The 19,462-nt window shown below is 44.5% G+C and overlaps 1 protein-coding gene across 1 annotated transcript in view; it reads left to right on the top strand.

Annotated features, from left to right (window-relative positions):
- The window catches only part of MYO18B (myosin XVIIIB), a 327,968-nt gene that overhangs the window by 81,855 nt on the left and 226,651 nt on the right, over window positions 1-19,462 (top strand). Inside the window, exons 15-17 of the mRNA XM_049865475.1 lie at window positions 967-1,159; window positions 6,785-6,865; window positions 9,219-9,363. Coding sequence (XP_049721432.1) covers window positions 967-1,159; window positions 6,785-6,865; window positions 9,219-9,363 — 419 coding nt within the window. The remainder of the gene's footprint in view (window positions 1-966; window positions 1,160-6,784; window positions 6,866-9,218; window positions 9,364-19,462) is intronic.

Below are 19,462 nucleotides of genomic sequence, written 5' to 3'. Positions count from 1 at the left end.
GGTGTTTGGCTCTCTGAGCATTATCTGACTTAATCTTCGTGACCGTCTATGTCTTGGCTGTTCTTATCAACCCCATCTTATAGATAGAAAGGAGTCCCTAGGTGGTGCAAACAGTGAATGCACTCAGCTGCTAACCGAAAGGTTGATCATTTGCGTTTACCCAGAGGCACCTCAGAAGAAAGGCCTGGCGATCTGCTTCTGAAATACCAGCCACTGAAAACCCTGTGTAGCATAGTTCTAGTCTGACACACTTGGGGTCGCCGTGAGTTGGAATCGACTTAACTGCAGCTGGTTTTATATGGATGGAAAAACTTGCACCACTGGAGGAGAATTAAGGTTTAAACTAAGGGCCCTCCAAAGCTTATGATGCTAATGATAATAATAGCAGGTAACATGTACTGAGCACTTACCACATGGCAGCCCTCGTGGTGCTCAGAGTAATGGAGGCCTTAGCACATTCAACACTTCAGTCAGTCCCCTGAGTTGGGTTCCATCATTAACCCTTTCACAGCTGAGGCGGTTGAGGCTCAGGGAGGTTAAGTGAGACTTTCCCAAGGCACACAGCCCTTCTGTTGTAGAGCTAGGCTCCAGGGCTATGTTTGACAGTCTCCAAAGTCTCCTAAGCAAATCATTTCTCCACTTGGCCTGGTGGGGTAGTAACATTTCTGGAATGTCGTGGGAGACATTTTCACACGTTAACTCCTTCAAGCCTTACTGCAGCGTTTGAAATTGTCCAACTCACCTCACCATCATTTTACAGTTAGGGAACCCAGGCTCAGAGAGGTTCGGCATCTTGCCCAAGGTCACACAGCCTGTAAATGGTGAGCCTGCTGGATCTGCTAGATCCCCAAATCTACCCAGTACGCTGCCTCAGTTTCTCCATCTCTGCAGTGGGAGAGTAAGAGACTTGGACCAGCAGGATCTAAGCCTCCATGTCATCTCGGGGCCTCTCTGCTCTCTTTCTAGATCCTTCTCCTCCCACCACCTCTCCATGGCCTCCATCATGGTGGTGGACTCGCCAGGCTTTCAGAACCCCCGGCACCAGGGCAAAGACCGTGCGGCCACCTTTGAGGAGCTGTGCCACAATTACACCCACGAGCGCTTGCAGCTGCTTTTTTACCAGCGGACCTTCGTCTCCACGCTGGAGCGATACCGGGAGGTGTGGTGGGGCTGGAGTGTTCCTTTGAGAGGGCTCAGTGGAGGGTGTGAGGCTGGGATGGGGAGGGGTAGGATTCAGGGCCTCTGGTCAGCTTCAGTACCACCCCAGTTTGGTCTACCACTAAGGAAACCCTAGCTCCTGGGCTGGTCCCCAAGGCCTCTGCCACTCCGCCATCTCCCTCTGCAGCCCAAACTCCACCCACTGCCCCCCACATCCTACAGTCCTCAAACAACGGTGAACTTGTACCTCCTAGACCTTTGCTCACATGGCTGTCCGGCTTTGGGACCGTCTGTACCTCCTCACCCACCTCACCCAAACGAAAGCCTCCTCTGAGAGTTAGCCTGCGTCTTCATCCACATGGAAAGCCGTCTGTGCTCTGTTGGGTGGAAGCAGTGGGTTATGCACCCCTTTGGAGCACACAGTGGCAATGTCTAACCAAGGTGAAGATGCGCGTGCCCTGTTGTTGTTGTTGTTGTTAGGTGCCATCGAGTTGGTTGCAACTCATAGTGGCCCTATGCATAACAGAACGAAACACTGCCTGGTCCTGTGCCATCCTTACAATTGTTGTTATGCCTGAATCCATTGTTTTAACCGCTGTGTCAATCCACCTCATTGAAGGCCCTCTTTTCTGCTGACCCTGTGCTTTACCAAGCATGATGCCCTTCTCCAGGGACTTATCCCTCCTCACAACATGTCCTAAGTATGTAAGATGCAGTCTCGCCAACCTTGCTTCTAAGGAGCATTCTGGTTGTACTTCTTCCAAGACAGATTTGTGCGTTCCTTGGGCAGCCCGTGGTATATTCAATGTTCTTCGCCAACACCACAATTCAAAGGTGTCAATTCTTCTTCGATCTTCCTTATTCATTGTCCAGCTTTCACATGCATATAATGCGATTGAAAATACCAAGGCTTGGGTCAGGCACACCTTAGTCTTCAACGTGACATCTTTGCTTTTCAACACTTTAAAGAGGTCTTTTGCAGCAGATTTACCCAGTGCAACACGTCTTTTGATTTCTTGACTGCTGCTTCCATATGTGTTGATTGTGGATCCAAGTAAAATGAAATCCTTGACAACGTCAATCTTTTTTCTGTATCATGATGTTGCTCATTGGTCCAGTTGTGAGAGTTTTTGTTTTTTCTTTATGTTGAGGTGCAATCCATACTGAAGGCTGTGGACTTTGATCTTCATTAGTAAGTGCTTCAAGTCCTCTTCACTTTCAGCAAGCAAGGTTGGGTCATCTATATAACGAAGGTTATTAATGAGTCTTCCTCCAATTCTGATGCCCTGTTCTTCTTCATATAGTCCAGCTTCTTGTATTATTTGCTCAGGATACAGATTGAATAGGTATGGTGAAAGGATGCAACTCTGACACACATCTTTGCTGACTTTAAACCAGTCAGTATCCCCTTGTTCTTTCCGAACAGCTGCTTCTTGATCTATGTACAGGTTCCTCATGAGCACAATTAAGTGTTTTGGAATTCCCATTCTTTGCAATGTTATCCATAAATCGTTATGATCCACACAGTCGAATGCCTTTGCATAGTCAATAAAACACAGGTAAACATCCTTCTGGTATTCTCTGCTTTCAGCCAGGATCCATCGGACATCGGCAATGATATCCCTGGTTCCAGGTCCTCTTCTGAAACCGGCCTGAATTTCTGGTAGTTCCCTGTGATATACTGCTGCAGCCGTTTTTAAATGATCTTCAGCAAAATTTTGCTAGTATGTGATAATGATATTGTTCTACAATTTCCACATTCGGTTGGATCACCTTTCTCGGGAATAGGCATAAATATGGATCTCTTCCAGTCAGTTGGCCAAGAAGCTGTCTTCCATATTTCTTGACATAGACAAGTGAGCACCTCCAATGCTGCATCTGTTTGTTGAAACATCTCAATTGATATTCCATCAACTCCTGGAGCCTTATTTTTCGCCAATGTCTTCAGTGCAGCTTGGGCTTCTTCCTTCAGTACCATCGGTTCCTGATCATATACCACCTCTTGAAATGGTTAAACATTGACTAATTCTTTTTGGTATAATGACTCTGCATATTCCTTCCATCTTCTTTGGATGCTTCCTGCTTTATTTAATATTTTTCCCATAGAACTCTTCACTATTGCAACTCGAGGCTTGAATTTTTTCTTCGGCTCTTTTCAGCTTGAGAAATGCTGAGTGTGTTCTTCCCTTTTGGTTTTCTATCTCCAGCTCTTTGCACGTGTTATCATAATACTTTGTCTTCTCCAGCCACCATAATCCAGAAATTCCCCTGGTGGGAGGCACCTTAGCAAATCTCTGTGCATGTGAACCTGGAAACACATACAGGTGTGTCCCTGCCAGCCCTTCTTTTCTCATTTAAAAAAAAAAAGTTGAAATTAAGATACAACATTCATAGAGAAAAATGGAAAATCAGAAGTGTGTAACTCAACAGATTCATTCAAATGGACATACTCATGAAACCATGCCCCCCACATCAAAATGCAACTTTCCCAGCACCCCAAGAAGTCCTCCCCCGCCCCGGATCCAGTCCAAATCACTACCCCCTTCTCCCTCCCTGAAGGTGACCACTTGGACTCCAGCCAGTTCTAATGGCAAAATATTAGAAATAACCATACTGCTCATCAATAATTTCTTAGGTTGGAGGCTGCACTCGTACACATGAAAGCATCAACTTGGATAAATCTCAAACCAGTGACATTGATGACACCTGGGGTCTGATCCTAACTCTGCCACTTACTGGCTTTGCAGCCATAGGAAAGTCACTTACCTTCTCTGATCCTCAAGTTCTTCACTTGTAAAATGAAGCTAACAATACTCCTGTATCAGTTATCATTTGCCACAATAGTGCTGCATAATAAACACTCCCAAAACATAGTTGTTAAAAAAAAAACCCTCTATTATTGTGCATGAGTTTCGAAGTTGGCTGGGCAGTTCTTCTGGTCTTGGCTGGGGTAGCTCTTGTGCCTGCAGTCAGATGTGGGTCAGACAGATGGTTTTGTTGATCTTGGCTGGGCTTTCATGTGTCTGGGTGTTGCCTGGCCATTGGCTGATCTAGGCAGACCTTGTCTGGGGTGACTCATCTCTGCTTCACCAATGTCTCATCCTCCAGCAGGCTACCCCGGGCATGTTCATATGGTGACTGGGCAGGGTTCCAAGAAAGCAGCCAGAAGTGTGTGAGGCCCCTTGAGACCTAGGCTTCGGACAGCATGGTGTCACTTCTGCTGCATTTGATTGGTCACAGCAAGTTCAAGGCTGAGCCCTGATTTGAGCAGCAGGGAAATAGGCTCCACCTCTTGCTGGGAAAAGCTGCAGTGTTACTCTAATGAGTGTGAATACAGGGAGGGGTAGAGAATTACCCCCTAAAGGGACTGGTTCAAACATTTAATGAAGGAGGATAGAAAGTGCCTAGTCTGTATTACATAGATAGGTAGGTAGATAGATGATGGATTGATAGATAGAGAGATAGGCAGGTAGATTGCTGCTGTCGAGTGGACTCATGGCTTCGTACGTACTGTAGAACTAAGGAGAGGAGTATCTTATAGGCAAGGTAAGGACGGTGCTTACCTTGTTCACCAGATCATCTATAGTTAACAGTTTCACATTTTTTCACCACATCAAAGATTCTGCTTCTAGTTACGGCTGGCATCTGTCCCTCTCCCAACCCCACAGCATCTTCCTACAGAAGCAGAGCCTCTTTTCAAATTTACAGTCCCTGACAGTGGAGGATGGCCTAGTAAGCAAGGTAAGCGTGTGCTTACTTACTAACCTGTAGTGATCAATTTCACATGGCTTTCACCACAAGCTGTAAAATCGTCCCCGCGTGGAAGTGTTCACTACAGATTAGTAAGTAAGCACAAGTAAGCCTGTGTTTACCTTGCTTATTGGATAATCCGCCCCTGATAGAATGAAACACTGCCCAATCTTGTGTCACCCTCACAATTGCTGGCATTTTCGAGTCCTTCATTTGCTGAGCCTCTGCTTCACCAACACGATGTCCACCTCTAGCAATTGATAGTTCTTGATGACTTGTCCAAAGCAAACGAGTTGGACGATGTTCTGTTGTGGTCCATAAGGCTTTCATTGGCTAAATGTTTGGAAGTAGATTGCCAGGCCTTTCTCCCTAGTCTGCTTTTGTCTGGAAGCTTCTCAGAAACCTGTCCACCATGGGTGACCCTGCTGATATTTGAAGTACTGGGGCAAAGACCATTCAAAATATGGGAGCAGCTATCTTTTTATTTTATTTTTATTGTGCTTTAAGTGAAAGTTTACAAATCAAGTCAATCTCTCATACAAAAATTTATATGCACCTTGCTGTGTACTCCTAATTGCTCTCCCTCTGATGAGACAGCCTGCTCCTTCCCTCTACTCTCTCTTTTTGTGTCTATTTCGCCAGTTTCTGACCCCCTCTGCCCTCTCATCTCCCCTCCAGATAGGAGCTGTCCACATAGTCTCATGTGTCTACTTGATCCAAAAAGCTCACTCTTCACCAGTGTCATTTTCTATCCCATTGTCCAGTCCAATCCCTGTCTGAAGAGTTGGCTTTGGGAATGGTTCCTGTCTTGGGCAACAGAAGGTCTGGGGTCATGACCACCAGGGTCCTTCTAGTCTCAGTCAGACCATTAAGTCTGGTCTTTTTATGAGAATTTGGGGTCTGCAACCCACTGCTCTCCTGGGAGTAGCTATCTTTTTTCCTCCCATAATATTTCACTTATTTCTGATGATCTAAATAATACATGTTCTTTATTAAAAAGCTGGAAAGTGCATGTAAGTGTGAAGAAACAGAAAATACAATCTCCTCATAGCCATATCACCCAGAGGCAACCACCGTTAACCAGCAGTGGATTAGCCAGTAGGCATGGTACACACGGGCTTAAGTGTGTTTACTTACTAATCTGTTACGAACAATTTCACATGGGTTTCAATTTTACAGTGCAGTTGTGTACTACAGATTAGTAAGTAAGCACAAGTAAGCTCATGTGTACCTTGCTTGTTGGGTAATCTGCCCCTGACTGTTACCAATCTGCTGTATTTTACACCGGTAACTTTTCTGTATATTGTTGTCTCTACAGATTTGCAATCCCTCTACATACACAATTTTGTTATCTGCTCTTTTCTTCGCAACATCATATTATTCACATTTTCCCACTCCGTTTATATCTCTTCATAAGCATGTATTTCAATGGTTGCGTGTGATTCTATTTTAACTCTTTGGCCATCTGGTGATTTCCAAGTTTAAGCTATTATAAACAACACTGTGATGAACATCTTTGGGCACAGTGCTGTTTGGACATTCCTGATGATTTTTATATGGCAATTATTATTATCCATGGTTTATGTTTGTTCCCTCTAATACCTAGCACTCAGCCCAGCACTTATTAGGTCCTCTTTCAGTATTAGAAAAGTTTGGACTGAATAATCAGCTCATGAAAAAGCTCCCACCAAGATTGCTGAAGACCCTGCAAGGTGGCCAATATCAGAATGTTATTGGAACGTTGGTCTACCATCTCCCTTCTCATACAAAGGCCACAGGGTGATGAAAGTCCTTACTTTTTTTCCCCGTCTCCAGAAATTGTCTACTTCATTCAGATCACTGGAGAAGCTAACTTTTAAACTCTGTGATTTTCCAGGAAAGTGTTCCTGTGCAATTTGATCTTCCGGAACCATCTCCAGGGACCACGGTGGCAGTTGTAGATCAGAACCCCTCTCAGGTAACACGGGGCCCAGCAAACTGAGCCTTTTTATTGAAATATCAGGTGATTTGAGTCTTTAAGTTACTAGTTCACAGCATCATCTGCACTTGGGATCCCTTAGGCATTGTTAACAAACACTGATGCCTGGGACCCATCCCCAGATTCTGTGTTGACTCGACTGGGGGGTGTGGCCTGGGCATCAGGTATTGACAAGCTTCCCAGATTGATAGCCACTGCTTTATGTCCAGCTCTGTGACTTAGAATCAGACTCACGCCAAGGAGCCTGTGGTCTGAGCTAAGGGAGTTCAGCAATGGATGTGCCTGAGTCTAGCCCTCTCACCTGTCAAGATCAGGTGTTCAGACGAAGGTGCCACACCTGGCAGAAACTAGGTCCTTGGGAAATGGAGAATAGAGGATGACAATGGATTCAGGTCCCTAACCTAGTTGGGGAAGACAGACTTTATGTTGTGGGATGTCTGATTCTTGGCCTTGCTTTCCCCATCCCTAGAACCTGCTTTGCACCCCATACCTGCACCTCTTGCTCAAGCCTTTCTAAGCATTGGCCTTGACCATGTAACTTGACTTTCCTTGTTTTCTTTTTTGACCCCTCACATCTTGATGCCAGTGTTCTTAGGCAGTGAATCCTGACAAGTTTGGATCTAACCTTGGTGACCTCAGGCAGGTCACTTTACCTCTCTGAGCCTCAGTTGTCTCATTTCCAAAATGGGAACAATCACATCCACTGGGGCTGTTGTGGAAGTCAATGACATAGTACGTAAAGCACATGTCACAGTGCTCGGCATGTAATAGGAGTCCTCCAGGTGGCATTTCTCCTGCCATTTTGTGCCACAGACTGCTCTTTTCCTTATTCCCTACCTCTTGCTGGCCAGGGGTGGTTTTCAAGGCTTTCCTTGGCTCATGGTGGGCTGCACTTATCATTGTAAAGCTCCCTTGTTCATAAGCCCATGGGCTGTTCACAGCATACCTGCTTCTTTCTGGCATCTCTCTCTGGCTAGTTCCCTCTCCCATTGTACTTCCTCACCTGTGCCTCTCCTTGGAAGGGACAGGACTGAGGGAAAGACTCAGGCAATGTGGGGAGGGAACAGCCACCCTGTTCCCAAGGCCACTGGGCTGCGGCTGGGACCTTATGATGAATGGTTGGCTGTAAATTTCAAGTCCAACATAGAAGGCTAAGGTGAAGGCCCAGGATGCCTGGGATCCAGCTCCAGTTCTGTGCTGACTCCCTATGTGACCCTGGACATGTCCCTTCTCCTCTCTGGGCCTCTGAGGGGTGGGTACCAATATTTCTGAGTTAGGATGATCAATTGGCCTGTTTTTTTCTGGGAGTTTCCTGGCTTTAGCACTGAAAAGAGCATGTTCTGGGAAGCCCTCCTGTCCTGGGCAAACCAGGAAGTTGGTCATCCTACACATGACATTTCCTCCATAACCACTTGATGCTGTTTTTGGTTGTGCCAACCCATAGTAGGCCCTCAGATACGTAAGCCCCTTAAACTTCTCAGCCTCTTTTCATTTCCCACTGTTGTTTTTGTTGTTAGTGTTGTCGAGTCAATTTTTGACTCATAGTGACTCCATGTGACAGAGTAGAGCTGCCCCATAGGGATTTCTAGGAAGTAATCTTTACAGGAGTAGATTGTCAGGTCTTTCTCCTGAGGAGCAGCTGGGTGGGTTCAAACCACCAACCTTTCAGATAGCAGCTGAGCACTTAACTTTTGCACTACCAGGGTTCCTTCCCATATGCAAAATAAAATGGTGGACTTGATGGTCTCTGAAACTCATGGCTAGTTTTAAAATTCCTTGTCCGTTGCTTTGAACCAAGTTCACCTTCTCCTCTGAAACATTCTTTGAACACTTATGTTTTTTCAAGAGTTTAGTTCAAAGAGATACAAAAACTTCTAGGGGCAAGCGATGTGGACAGAATTAGGCCTTTCATGTTTCACTGCGTACAAAGAGCCCAACCACCCTTTATGTATCCAGAAATGCATGATTTAGAGTGCTTCCCCCTGCCTGGTGCTCATTTATCCTGACGACAGCCCTCTGAGGAAGATATTTCCATTATCCATTTATACAAGAGGAGACAGAGGCTCAGAGAGGTGCAGTGACTTCTCCAAAGTCACACAGGAAGGGAGGACAGAGGTAGGATCTGGACCCCTTGCAATGGAAAGGTTGTTCCAGCTTTGTGGCTTTGACACTGAGAGTTTGAGGGTGAGCAGGAGTGTAGGTCTGGGCAGCTTTGTTCTGAGACAATGTGGGGATGTAGATCCCTCCACTCCCTGTCGGCAGGAAGAGCAGCCCAGGAATTGGCCTTCATAGGGATCAGGGCACCTCAATGCATCCTGGGTCTCCCCATCAGGTCCGCTTACCAGCTGGAGGTCGTGCTGAAGACAAGGGCCTTTTCTGGGTCCTGGATGAAGAGGTCCGGGTGGAGGGCTCCAGTGATAACGTGGTTCTTGAGCGTCTGTGTGCGGCCTTTGAGAAGAAAGGAACTGGGGCTGAAGGTAAGGGAGCAATGGTCGGGGGGACTGAGTCCAGCTTGGATGTTGGAGTCTGTCTTCATCAGCTGCGTAAAAAGCCCTGACAAAGCCTGCCCAGGGTTCTGTGTGAAGAGATTTTGTGCATGGGCATGTGTGTGTTTTCATTAGTTTATGTGTTCACTCATTCACGTGTCCATGCATTCAGTAAACACATTGAGCACCTGCTGTGTGCTGGGTACCATTCTATACAGCAGGCAACCAGCCTGATGTGGCTCATGTCCTAGAGGGAGGGAGATGTGATGAACAAGCTAACAGACAAACACATACATATAGAATGACCATGAGATGACAGAGTGTGGTGCTCTGATGGTATGCTTTAGGCAGACCTAAGTTCTCTGGGAACCAGGAAATTAATGAATGCAGTTAGATCTGAGTGAGAACAGTGAGATAATACAGGGCGAGGTTGGAGAGGTTGTCTGGGCTCAGCCTGGAGAGGTCCCTGCGGGTCATGAAAAAACTTTGGCTTTGACCCTAGAGCAATAAGATGCCATGCAGGATTCTAGACTGTGGGAGGTATGGTCAGGATGACATTCTGAAAAGTTCACCCAGGCTACAGTGTAGAGACATGGACATGGTAGAAAGGTGGCCAGGTGACAGAGGAGCTGGCTCGTCCCAGGGAAAATGGCAGAATCTAGAGGTGCTTAGCAGCTAAAATCCATTGCATTTGGTGATGGATTGGATTGGTGGGAGAGGGCAGTTAGAGGGGAGATTGAGACATCAAACTGGAATAAAGAGATCACGGCACTTGGCATCCATCAGTCTGAAGTTCAAGTCTGAATATCCCTACTTTTCACTTGTGTGAACGTGAGCAAATCTCTCAGAGTCTCAGTTGGTGTGCTTGTAAAATGAGGATGTGAATCAGCCCTGGTCTCTCTCTCTTTTTTTTTTTTTTAATTAACTTTTATTAAGCTTCAAGTGAACATTTACAAATCCAATCAGTCTGTCACATGTAAGTTTACATACATCTCATTCCCTTCTCCCACTTGCTCTCCCCCTATTGAGTCAGCCCTTTCAGTCTCTCATTTCGTGACAATTTTGCCAGCTTCCCTCTCTCTCTATCTTCCCATCCCCCCGCCAGTCAAGAGTTGCCAACACACTCTCAAGCTCACTGTTCATCAGCATCTCTCTCCCCCCCGCTGACCAGTCCCTTTCATGTCTGATGAGTTGTCTTCGGGGATGGTTCCTGTCCTGTGCCAACAGAAGGTCTGGGGAGCATTGCCGCCGGGATTCCTCTAGTCGCAGTCAGACCATTAAGTATGGTCTTTTTATGAGAATTTGGGGTCTGCATCCCACTGATCTCCTGCTCCCTCAGGAGTTCTCTGTTGTGCTCCCTCACAGGGCAGTCATCGATTGTGGCTGGGCACCAACTAGTTCTTCTGGTCTCAGGATGATGTAGGTCTCTGGTTCATGTGGCCCTTTCTGTCTCTTGGGCTCTTAGTTGTCGTGTGACCTTGGTGTTCTTCATTTTCCTTTGCTCCAGGTGGGTTGAGAACAATTGATGCATCTTAGATGGCCGCTTGTTAGCATTTAAGACTCCAGATGCCACATTTCAAAGTGGGATGCAGAATGATTTCATAATAGGATTATTTTGCCAATTGACTTAGAAGTCCCCTCAAACCATGTTCCCCAGACCCCCGCCCCTGCTCCGCTGACCTTTGAAGCATTCATTTTATCCCAGAAACCTCTTTGCTTTTAGTCCAGTCCAATTGGGCTGACCTTCCATGTATTGAGTGTTGTCTTTCCCTTCACCCAAAGCAGTTCCTATCTACTGATTGATCAATAAAAAACCCTCTCCCTCCCTCCCTCCCTCCCCCTTCGTAACCACAAAAGTATGTGTTCTTCTCAGTTTTTACTATTTCTCAAGATCTTATAATAGTGGTCTTACACAATATTTGTCCTTTTGCCTCTGACTCGTTTCGCTCAGCATAATGCCTTCCAGGTTCCTCCATGTTATGAAACGTTCAACAGATTCGTCACTGTTCTTTATCGATGCGTAGGATTCCATTGTGTGAATATACCACAATTTATTTACCCATTCATCCGTTGATGGACACCTTGGTTGCTTCCAGCTTTTTGCTATTGTAAACAGTGCTGCAATAAACATGGGTGTGCATATATCTGTTTGTATGAAGGCTCTTGTATCTCTAGGGTATATTCCGAGGAGTGGGATTTCTGGGTTGTATGGTAGTTCTATTTCTAACTGTTTAAGATAACGCCAGATAGATTTCCAAAGTGGTTGTACCATTTTACATTCCCACCAGCAGTGTATGAGAGTTCCAATCTCTCCACAGCCTATCCAACATAAATTATTTTGTGTTTTTTGGATTAATGCCAGCCTAGTTGGTGTGAGATGGAATCTCATCGTAGTTTTAATTTACATTTCTCTAATGGCTAATGATCGGGAGCATTTTCTCATGTATCTGTTGGTTGCCTGAATATCTTCTTTAGTGAAATGTGTGTTCACATCCTTTGCCCACTTCTTGATTGGGTTGTTTGTCTTTTTGTGGTTGAGTTTTGACAGAATCATGTAGATTTTAGAGATCAGGTGCTGGTCGAAGATGTCATAGCTGAAAATTCTTTCCCAGTCTGTAGGTGGTCTTTTTCCTCTTTTGGTGAAGTCTTTAGATGAGCATAGGTGTTTGATTTTTAGGAGCTCCCAGTTATCTGGTTTCTCTTCATCATTTTTGGTAATGTTTTGTATTCTGTTTATGCCCTGTATTAGGGCTCCTAGGGTTGTCCCTATTTTTCCTTCCATGATCTTTATCGTTTTAGTCTTTATGTTTAGGTCTTTGATCCACTTGGAGTTAGTTTTTGTGCATGGTGTGAGGTATGGGTCCTGTTTCATTTTTTTGCAAATGGATATCCAGTTATGCCAGCACCATTTGTTAAAAAGACTATCTTTTCCCCAATTAACTGACACTGGTCCTTTGTCAAATATCAGCTGCTCATACATGGATGGATTTATATCTGGATTCTCAATTCTGTTCCATTGGTCTATGTGCCTGTTGTTGTACCAGTACCAGGCTGTTTTGAGTACTGTGGCCGTATAATAGGTTCTGAAATCAGGTAGAGTGAGGCCTCCCATTTTCTTCTTCTTTTTCAGTAATGCTTTGCTTATCCGGGGGTTCTTTCCCTTCCATATGAAATTGGTGATTTGTTTCTCTATCCCCTTAAAATATGACATTGGAATTTGGATCAGAAGTGTGTTATATGTATAGATGGCTTTTGGTAGAAGAGACATTTTTACTATGTTAAGTCTTCCTATCCATGAGCAGGGTATGTTTTTCCACTTAAGTATGTCCTTTTGAATTTCTTGTAGTAGAGCTTTGTAGTTTTCTTTGTATAGGTCTTTTACATCCTTGGTAAGATTTATTCCTAAGTATTTTATCTTCTTGGGGGCTACTGTGAATGGTATTGATTTGGTTATTTCCTCTTCAGTGTTCTTTTTGTTGATGTAGAGGAATCCAAGTGATTTTTGTATGTTTATTTTATAACCTGAGACTCTGCCAAACTCTTCTATTAGTTTCAGTAGTTTTCTGGAGGATTCCTTAGGGTTTTCTGTGTATACGATCATGTCATCTGCAAATAGTGATAGCTTTAGTTCCTCCTTGCCAATCCGGATACCCTTTATTTCTTTGTCTAGCCTAATTGCCCTGGCTAGGACTTCAAGTACGATGTTGAATAAGAGCGGTGATAAAGGGCATCCTTGTCTGGTTCCCGTTCTCAAGGGAAATGCTTTCAGGTTCTCTCCATTTAGAGTGATATTGGCTGTTGGCTTTGCATAGATGCCCTTTATTATGTTGAGGAATTTTCCTTCAATTCCTATTTTGGTAAGAGTTTTTATCATAAATGGGTGTTGAACTTTGTCAAATGCCTTTTCTGCATCAATTGATAAGATCATGTGGTTTTTATCTTTTGTTTTATTTATGTGATGGATTACATTAGTGGTTTTTCTGATATTAAACCAGCCTTGCATACCTGGTATAAATCCCACTTGATCAGGGTGAATTATTTTTTGGATGTGTTGTTGGATTCTATTGGCTAGAATTTTGTTGAGGATTTTTGCGTCTATGTTCATGAGGGATATAGGTCTATAATTTTCTTTTTTTGTAATGTCTTTACCTGGTTTTGGTATCAGGGAGATGGTAGCTTCATAGAATGAGTTGGGTAGTATTCCGTCTTTTTCTATGCTTTGAAATACCTTCAGTAGTAGTGGTGTTAAGTCTTCTCTGAAGGTTTGGTAGAACTCTGCAGTGAAGCCGTCTGGGCCAGAACTTTTTTTTTTGGAAGTTTTTTTGATTACCATTTCAATCTCTTTTTTTGTTATGGGTCTATTTAGTTGTTCTACTTCTGAATGTGTTAGTTTAGGTAGGTAGTGTTTTTCCAAGAATTCATCCATTTCTTCCAGGTTTTCAAATTTGTTAGAGTACAATTTTTCGTAGTAATCTGAAATGATTCTTTTAATTTCATTTGGTTCTGTTGTGATGTGGTCCTTCTCATTTCTTATTCGGGTTATTTGTTTCCTTTCCTGTATTTCTTTAGTCAGTCTAGCCAGTGGTTTATCAATTTTGTTAATTTTTTCAAAGAACCAGCTTTTGGCTTTGTTAATTCTTTCAATTGTTTTTCTGTTCTCTAATTCATTTAGTTCAGCTCTAATTTTTATTATTTGTTTTCTTCTGGTGCCTGATGGGTTCTTTTGTTGCTCCCTTTCTATTTGTTCAAGTTGTCGGGACAGTTCTCTGATTTTGGCTCTTTCTTCTTTTTGTATGTGTGCATTTATCGATATAAATTGGCCTCTGAGCACTGCTTTTGCTGTGTCCCATAGGTTTTGATAGGAAGTATTTTCATTCTCGTTGCATTCTATGAATTTCCTTATTCCCTCCTTGATGTCTTCTATAACCCAGTCTTTTTTCAGGAGGGTATTGTTCATTTTCCAAGTATTTGATTTCTTTTCCCTAGTTTTTCTGTTATTGATTTCTAGTTTCATTGCCTTGTGGTCTGAGAAGATGCTTTGTAATATTTCGATGTTTTGGACTCTGCAAAGGTTTGTTTTATGACCTAATATGTGGTCTATTCTAGAGAATGTTCCATGTGCACTAGAAAAAAAAGTATATTTTGCAGCAGTTGGGTGGAGAGTTCTGTATAAGTCAATGAGGTCAATTTGGTTGATTGTTGTAAGTAGGTCTTCCGTGTCTCTATTGAGCTTCTTACTGGATGTCCTGTCCTTCTCCGAAAGTGGTGTGTTGAAGTCTCCTACTATAATTGTGGAGGTGTCTATCTCACTTTTCAATTCTGTTAAAATTTGATTTATGTATCTTGCAGCCCTGTCATTGGGTGCATAAATATTTAATATGGTTATGTCTTCCTGATCAATTGTCCCTTTTATCATTATATAGTGTCCTTCTTTATCCTTTGTGGTGGATTTAAGTCTAAAGTCTATTTTGTTAGAAATTAATATTGCTACTCCTTTTTTGCTTGATATATTTTTTTCCATCCTTTGAGTTTTAGTTTGTTTGTGTCTCTAAGTCTAAGGTGTGTCTCTTGTAGGCAGCATATAGATGGATCATGTTTCTTTATCCAGTCCGTGACTCTCTGTCTCTTTATTGGTGCATTTAGTCCATTTACATTCAGCGTAATTATAGATAAATAAGTTTTTAGTGCTGTCATTTTGATGCCTTTTCATGTGTGTTGTTGACCATTTCATTTTTCCACATACTTTTTTGTGCTGAGGCGTTTTTCTTAGTAAATTGTGAGATCCTCATTTTCATAGTGTTTGACTTTATGTTAGTTGAGTCGTTACGTTTTTCTTGGCTTTTATCTTGAGTTATGGAGTTGATATTCTTTTTGTGGTTACCTTATTATTTACCCCTATTTTTCTGAGTAAAAACCTAACTTGTATCGTTCTATATCGCCTTGTATCACTCTCCATCTGGCAGTTCAATGCCTCCTGTATTTAGTCCCTCTTTTTGATTATTGTGATCTTTTACCTATTGACTTCCATGATTCCCTGTTATGTGTATTATTTTATTTATTTATTTATTTTTTAGAATTAATCTTGATTTGTTTCTTTTTGTGCTTTCCCTATTTGAGTTGATATCAGGACGTTCTGTTTTGTGACCTTGTATTGTGCTGGTACCTGATATTATTGGTCATCTGACCAAACAATCTCCTTTAGCATTTCTTGTAGCCTTGGTTTGGTTTTTGCAAATTCTCTAAACTTGTGTTTATCTGTAAATATCTTAATTTCGCCTTCATATTTCAGAGAGAGTTTTGCTGGATATATGATCCTTGGTTGGCAGTTTTTCTCCTTCAGTGCTCTGTATATGTCGTCCCATTCCCTTCTTGCCTGCATGGTTTCTGCTGAGTAGTCTGAACTTATTCTTATTGATTCTCCCTTGAAGGAAACCTTTCTTTTCTCCCTGGCTGCTTTTAAAATTTTCTGTTTATCTTTGGTTTTGGCAAGTTTGATGATAATATGTCTTGGTGTTTTTCTTTTTGGATCAATCTTAAATGGGGTTCGATGAGCATCTTGGATAGATATCGTTTCGTCTTTCATGATGTCAGGGAAGTTTTGTGTCAGGAGTTCTTCACCTATTTTCTCTGTGTTTTCTCTCCTTCCTCCCTGTTCTGGGTCTCCAATCACTTGCAAGTTATCCTTCTTGATAGAGTCCCACATGATTCTTAGGGTTTCTTCATTTTTTTTAATTCTTTTATCTGATTTTTTTTCAGCTATGTTGGTGTTAATTCCCTGGTCCTTCAGATGTCCCAGTCTACATTCTATTTGCTCGAGTCTGCTCCTCTGACTTCCTATTGAGTTGTCTAATTCTGTAATTTTATTGTTAATCTTTTGGATTTCTACATGTTGTCTCTCTATGGATTCTTGCAACTTATTAATTTTTCCACTATGTTCTTGAATAATCTTTTTGAGTTCTTCAACAGTTTTATCAGTGTGTTCCTTGGCTTTTTCTGCAGTTTGCCTTATTTCATTTGTGATGTCTTTAAGCATTCTGTAAATTAGTTTTTTATATTCTCCATCTGATAATTCTAGGATTGTATCTTCATTTGGGAAAGATTTTGATTCTTTTGTTTGAGGGGTTGGAGAAGCTGTCATGGTCTGCTTCTTTATGTGGTTTGATATGGACTGCTGTCTCTGAGCCATCACTGGGAAACTAGTTTTTCCAGAAAATCCGCTAAAAAAAAATGCAGTCAGATCCCTATCAGAGTTCTCCCTCTGGCTCAGGCTATTCAGATGTTAATGGAGCCGCCTGGGGAGGGTGGGGGAGGGATCAGAGAGCTAGGAGAGTAGCACCTCAGAATATAGCCAGAGTTGCTTGTCTTACTTGGAATGACTATTATATCTGAGATTTCCGCGGGGCGCGTCGCCTATATGTACTGGCTGTGTGGAGATTGCCCCCGGGGGGTCTGGCCCGCTGGCGTCAGGGTCAGATCCTCCGCTGTCAGCCCCACCCCCAAGGTTAAGGCTCCCCTACTGGGACGGTGCACTCCCGACTCCAAAATCAGTCGCTGCCTCCCGGGGACTCCCCGTCCCGCCAGCCACGTCGCGCGCCGCCCCCGCGAACCGGGTAGGTCCCCCCCCCCGGGGTCAGCTCAGGAGAGCGGAGCAGCTCCCCGCGCCTGCGCTGCGACTGCACGTCCCAGCTGGGATGCCGCTCTCCCGCTCCAAGACCAGCCACTGCCTCCCAGGGACTTCTCCCACCGGCTGGGCCGCCACGCCGCCCGTGCGAACCGGCTGGGACCGCCCCGGGGTCAATTCAGGGGGATGGAGCTGCACCCTGCGCTCACGCCCTGCCCACACCCGCGCTCGCCAAAATCCCTGCAGAACGGCTTCCCGGCTGGGACACTGCTCTCCCTGCTCCAAGACCAGTCACTGCCTTCCGGGGACTTCTCCCACCGGCTGTGCCACTGCGCCGCTCTCGCGAGCCGGGTGGGCGCCGCCCGCGCGAACGGCTGGGACCCCCCCCGGGGTCAATTCAGGGGAGTGTAGCTGCTCCCCGCGGTCGCGCCATGCTCGCTCCCGTCCAAAATCCCGGCGGGACGGCTCCCCGGCTGGGACGCTGCTCTCCCTGCTCCAAGACCAGTCACTGCTTCCCGGGGACTTCTCCCACCAGCTGCGCCACCACGCCACCCGCGCAAACCGGCTGGGCTCCCTCCCGGGATGAGTTCGGGGGCTAGGGCTGGGCTCCTTGTCTATCCCATCTACCCCCCTGGGCTCTGCCCCAAATCGGGCTCCGAAGGTCACCTGACTGGTACGCTGGCTCCTGGCTCTGAAAACAACCGCTGTCTCCCCGTATTTGTTCGTTCTCCATCTCTAAGTCTGTGTTTGTTGTTCAGAGTTCCTAGATTGTTATGTATGTGATTGATTCACTTGTTTTTCCGAGTCTTTGTTGCAAGAGGGATCTGCAGTAGTGTCCACCTAGTCCGCCATCTTGGCCCTGCCTCCCCCTGGTCTCTTTTTATCTAGAATTTCTGCTACAAAGATTTGGGTGGGATAGTACCTGTGTCAAAATGGTTAAGCGCTTTAGTACTAGCCAGAAGGTGCCTGAGGAAATAGACCTGCTTCCGGAAGGTCACAGCCCCTTGAAAATCCTATGGGACAGTTCTACTCTGCATACATGGGGTTGCTGTTAGTCAGAATCAACTTGACAGCACCTAACAACAACAATAATGTACATGTGGGGTTTTATGGTCAGCTGCAAAGTGTTGCAAGTGTTATTGATGAGGACGAGGATGTTGATGACAATGAAGAATATTCCTTCTATCATTTAAGGGACTGAGGGGATGAGGATGGAAACTCTATGTGGGTGACTTGCTCAGAGTATCATGAATATCATCTGTAGGATTCTGTCATATATTTAGAGGTAGACACTCTTACCCCTAAGATGAGGAGACTGATCTCCAGAGAGGTAGAGATGCTAGTCCAGGGTCACCCGGAGGGTGAGTGTCACAGGGCAGATTCCAAACTAGTTCGTCTGGACCTAAAACTCTGTGGTCCCCACTCCACCAGGCTGGCCTTAGCATTTAAGAAGACAAATACAGTCTGAGGTCTTATCTGTCCCAACTGGCATCACTGGTCAGGACAAAGGCTTATTCATTTGTTGGTTCTTTCAACAGGTAGTTATTCGACCCTAAGTATGTGAGAGAGGAGCCCTGGTGATGCAGTGTTTAAGCACTTAGTTGCTAACTGAAAGGTCTGCAGTTCGAACCCACCAGCTGCTCTGTGGCAGTCTGCTTCTGTGAAGATTACAGCCTTGGAAACTCTATGGGGCAGCTCGACTCTGTCCTATAGGGTTGCTGTGAGACAGAATCGACTTGACAGCAATGGCTTTTTTTTTTTTTCCCCAGTAATATATGGCAGGATCCCTGGGTGGGTTAAATGGTTCAAACACAGTTGCAGCAGTACCTCATCAGGGAACTGCCAGAAATTCAAGCTGGATTCAGAAGAAGACATGGAACAGGGGATATCATCGCTGATGTCAGATGGACCTTGGCTGAAAGCAGAGAATTTCAGAAAGATGTTGTGACGGTTAAGATTGTGTGTCAACTTGGCTGGGCCATGATTCTCAGTGTTTTGGCAGTCATATAAAGTTGCAATTAATTCCCTGTTGAGATTTGTTATGTGATTACCGCCATGATGGGATCTGCTAGCCAATGAGTTGAAAGGGAGTTTCTTTGGGTGCGTGGCCTGTGTTGAATATAAGTGGACATTCTGGCAAACCTAGGGGGCTTTTCGCTCATGCTGGATCCTGCAGATGGCTCCTGTTCATCTGACCTCTGGTTCTTGGGACTTGAGCTAGCAGCTTACCTGTGGTCTTGCTTGCCATTCTTGGGATTCATCGATCTTTGCAGCCTGTGAGCAAGAGCCCTCTGACCTGTGGATCTTGGGTTCACCAGCCTCTGCGGCTACGTGAATCAGGAAAACCTCTATCCTGACCCACGGACTTGGGACATTCCTGCCTCTACAACCACATGAGCCATTTTCTTGTTATAAATATTTCTGTTTATATATTTATACACTTTATTGGTTTTGTTTCTCTAGAGAACC

The sequence above is a fragment of the Elephas maximus genome, chromosome 22 (genome assembly GCF_024166365.1).
Source record: "Elephas maximus indicus isolate mEleMax1 chromosome 22, mEleMax1 primary haplotype, whole genome shotgun sequence".
NCBI lineage: Eukaryota > Metazoa > Chordata > Mammalia > Proboscidea > Elephantidae > Elephas > Elephas maximus.
This window is presented reverse-complemented; position numbering and strand designations above follow the sequence as displayed.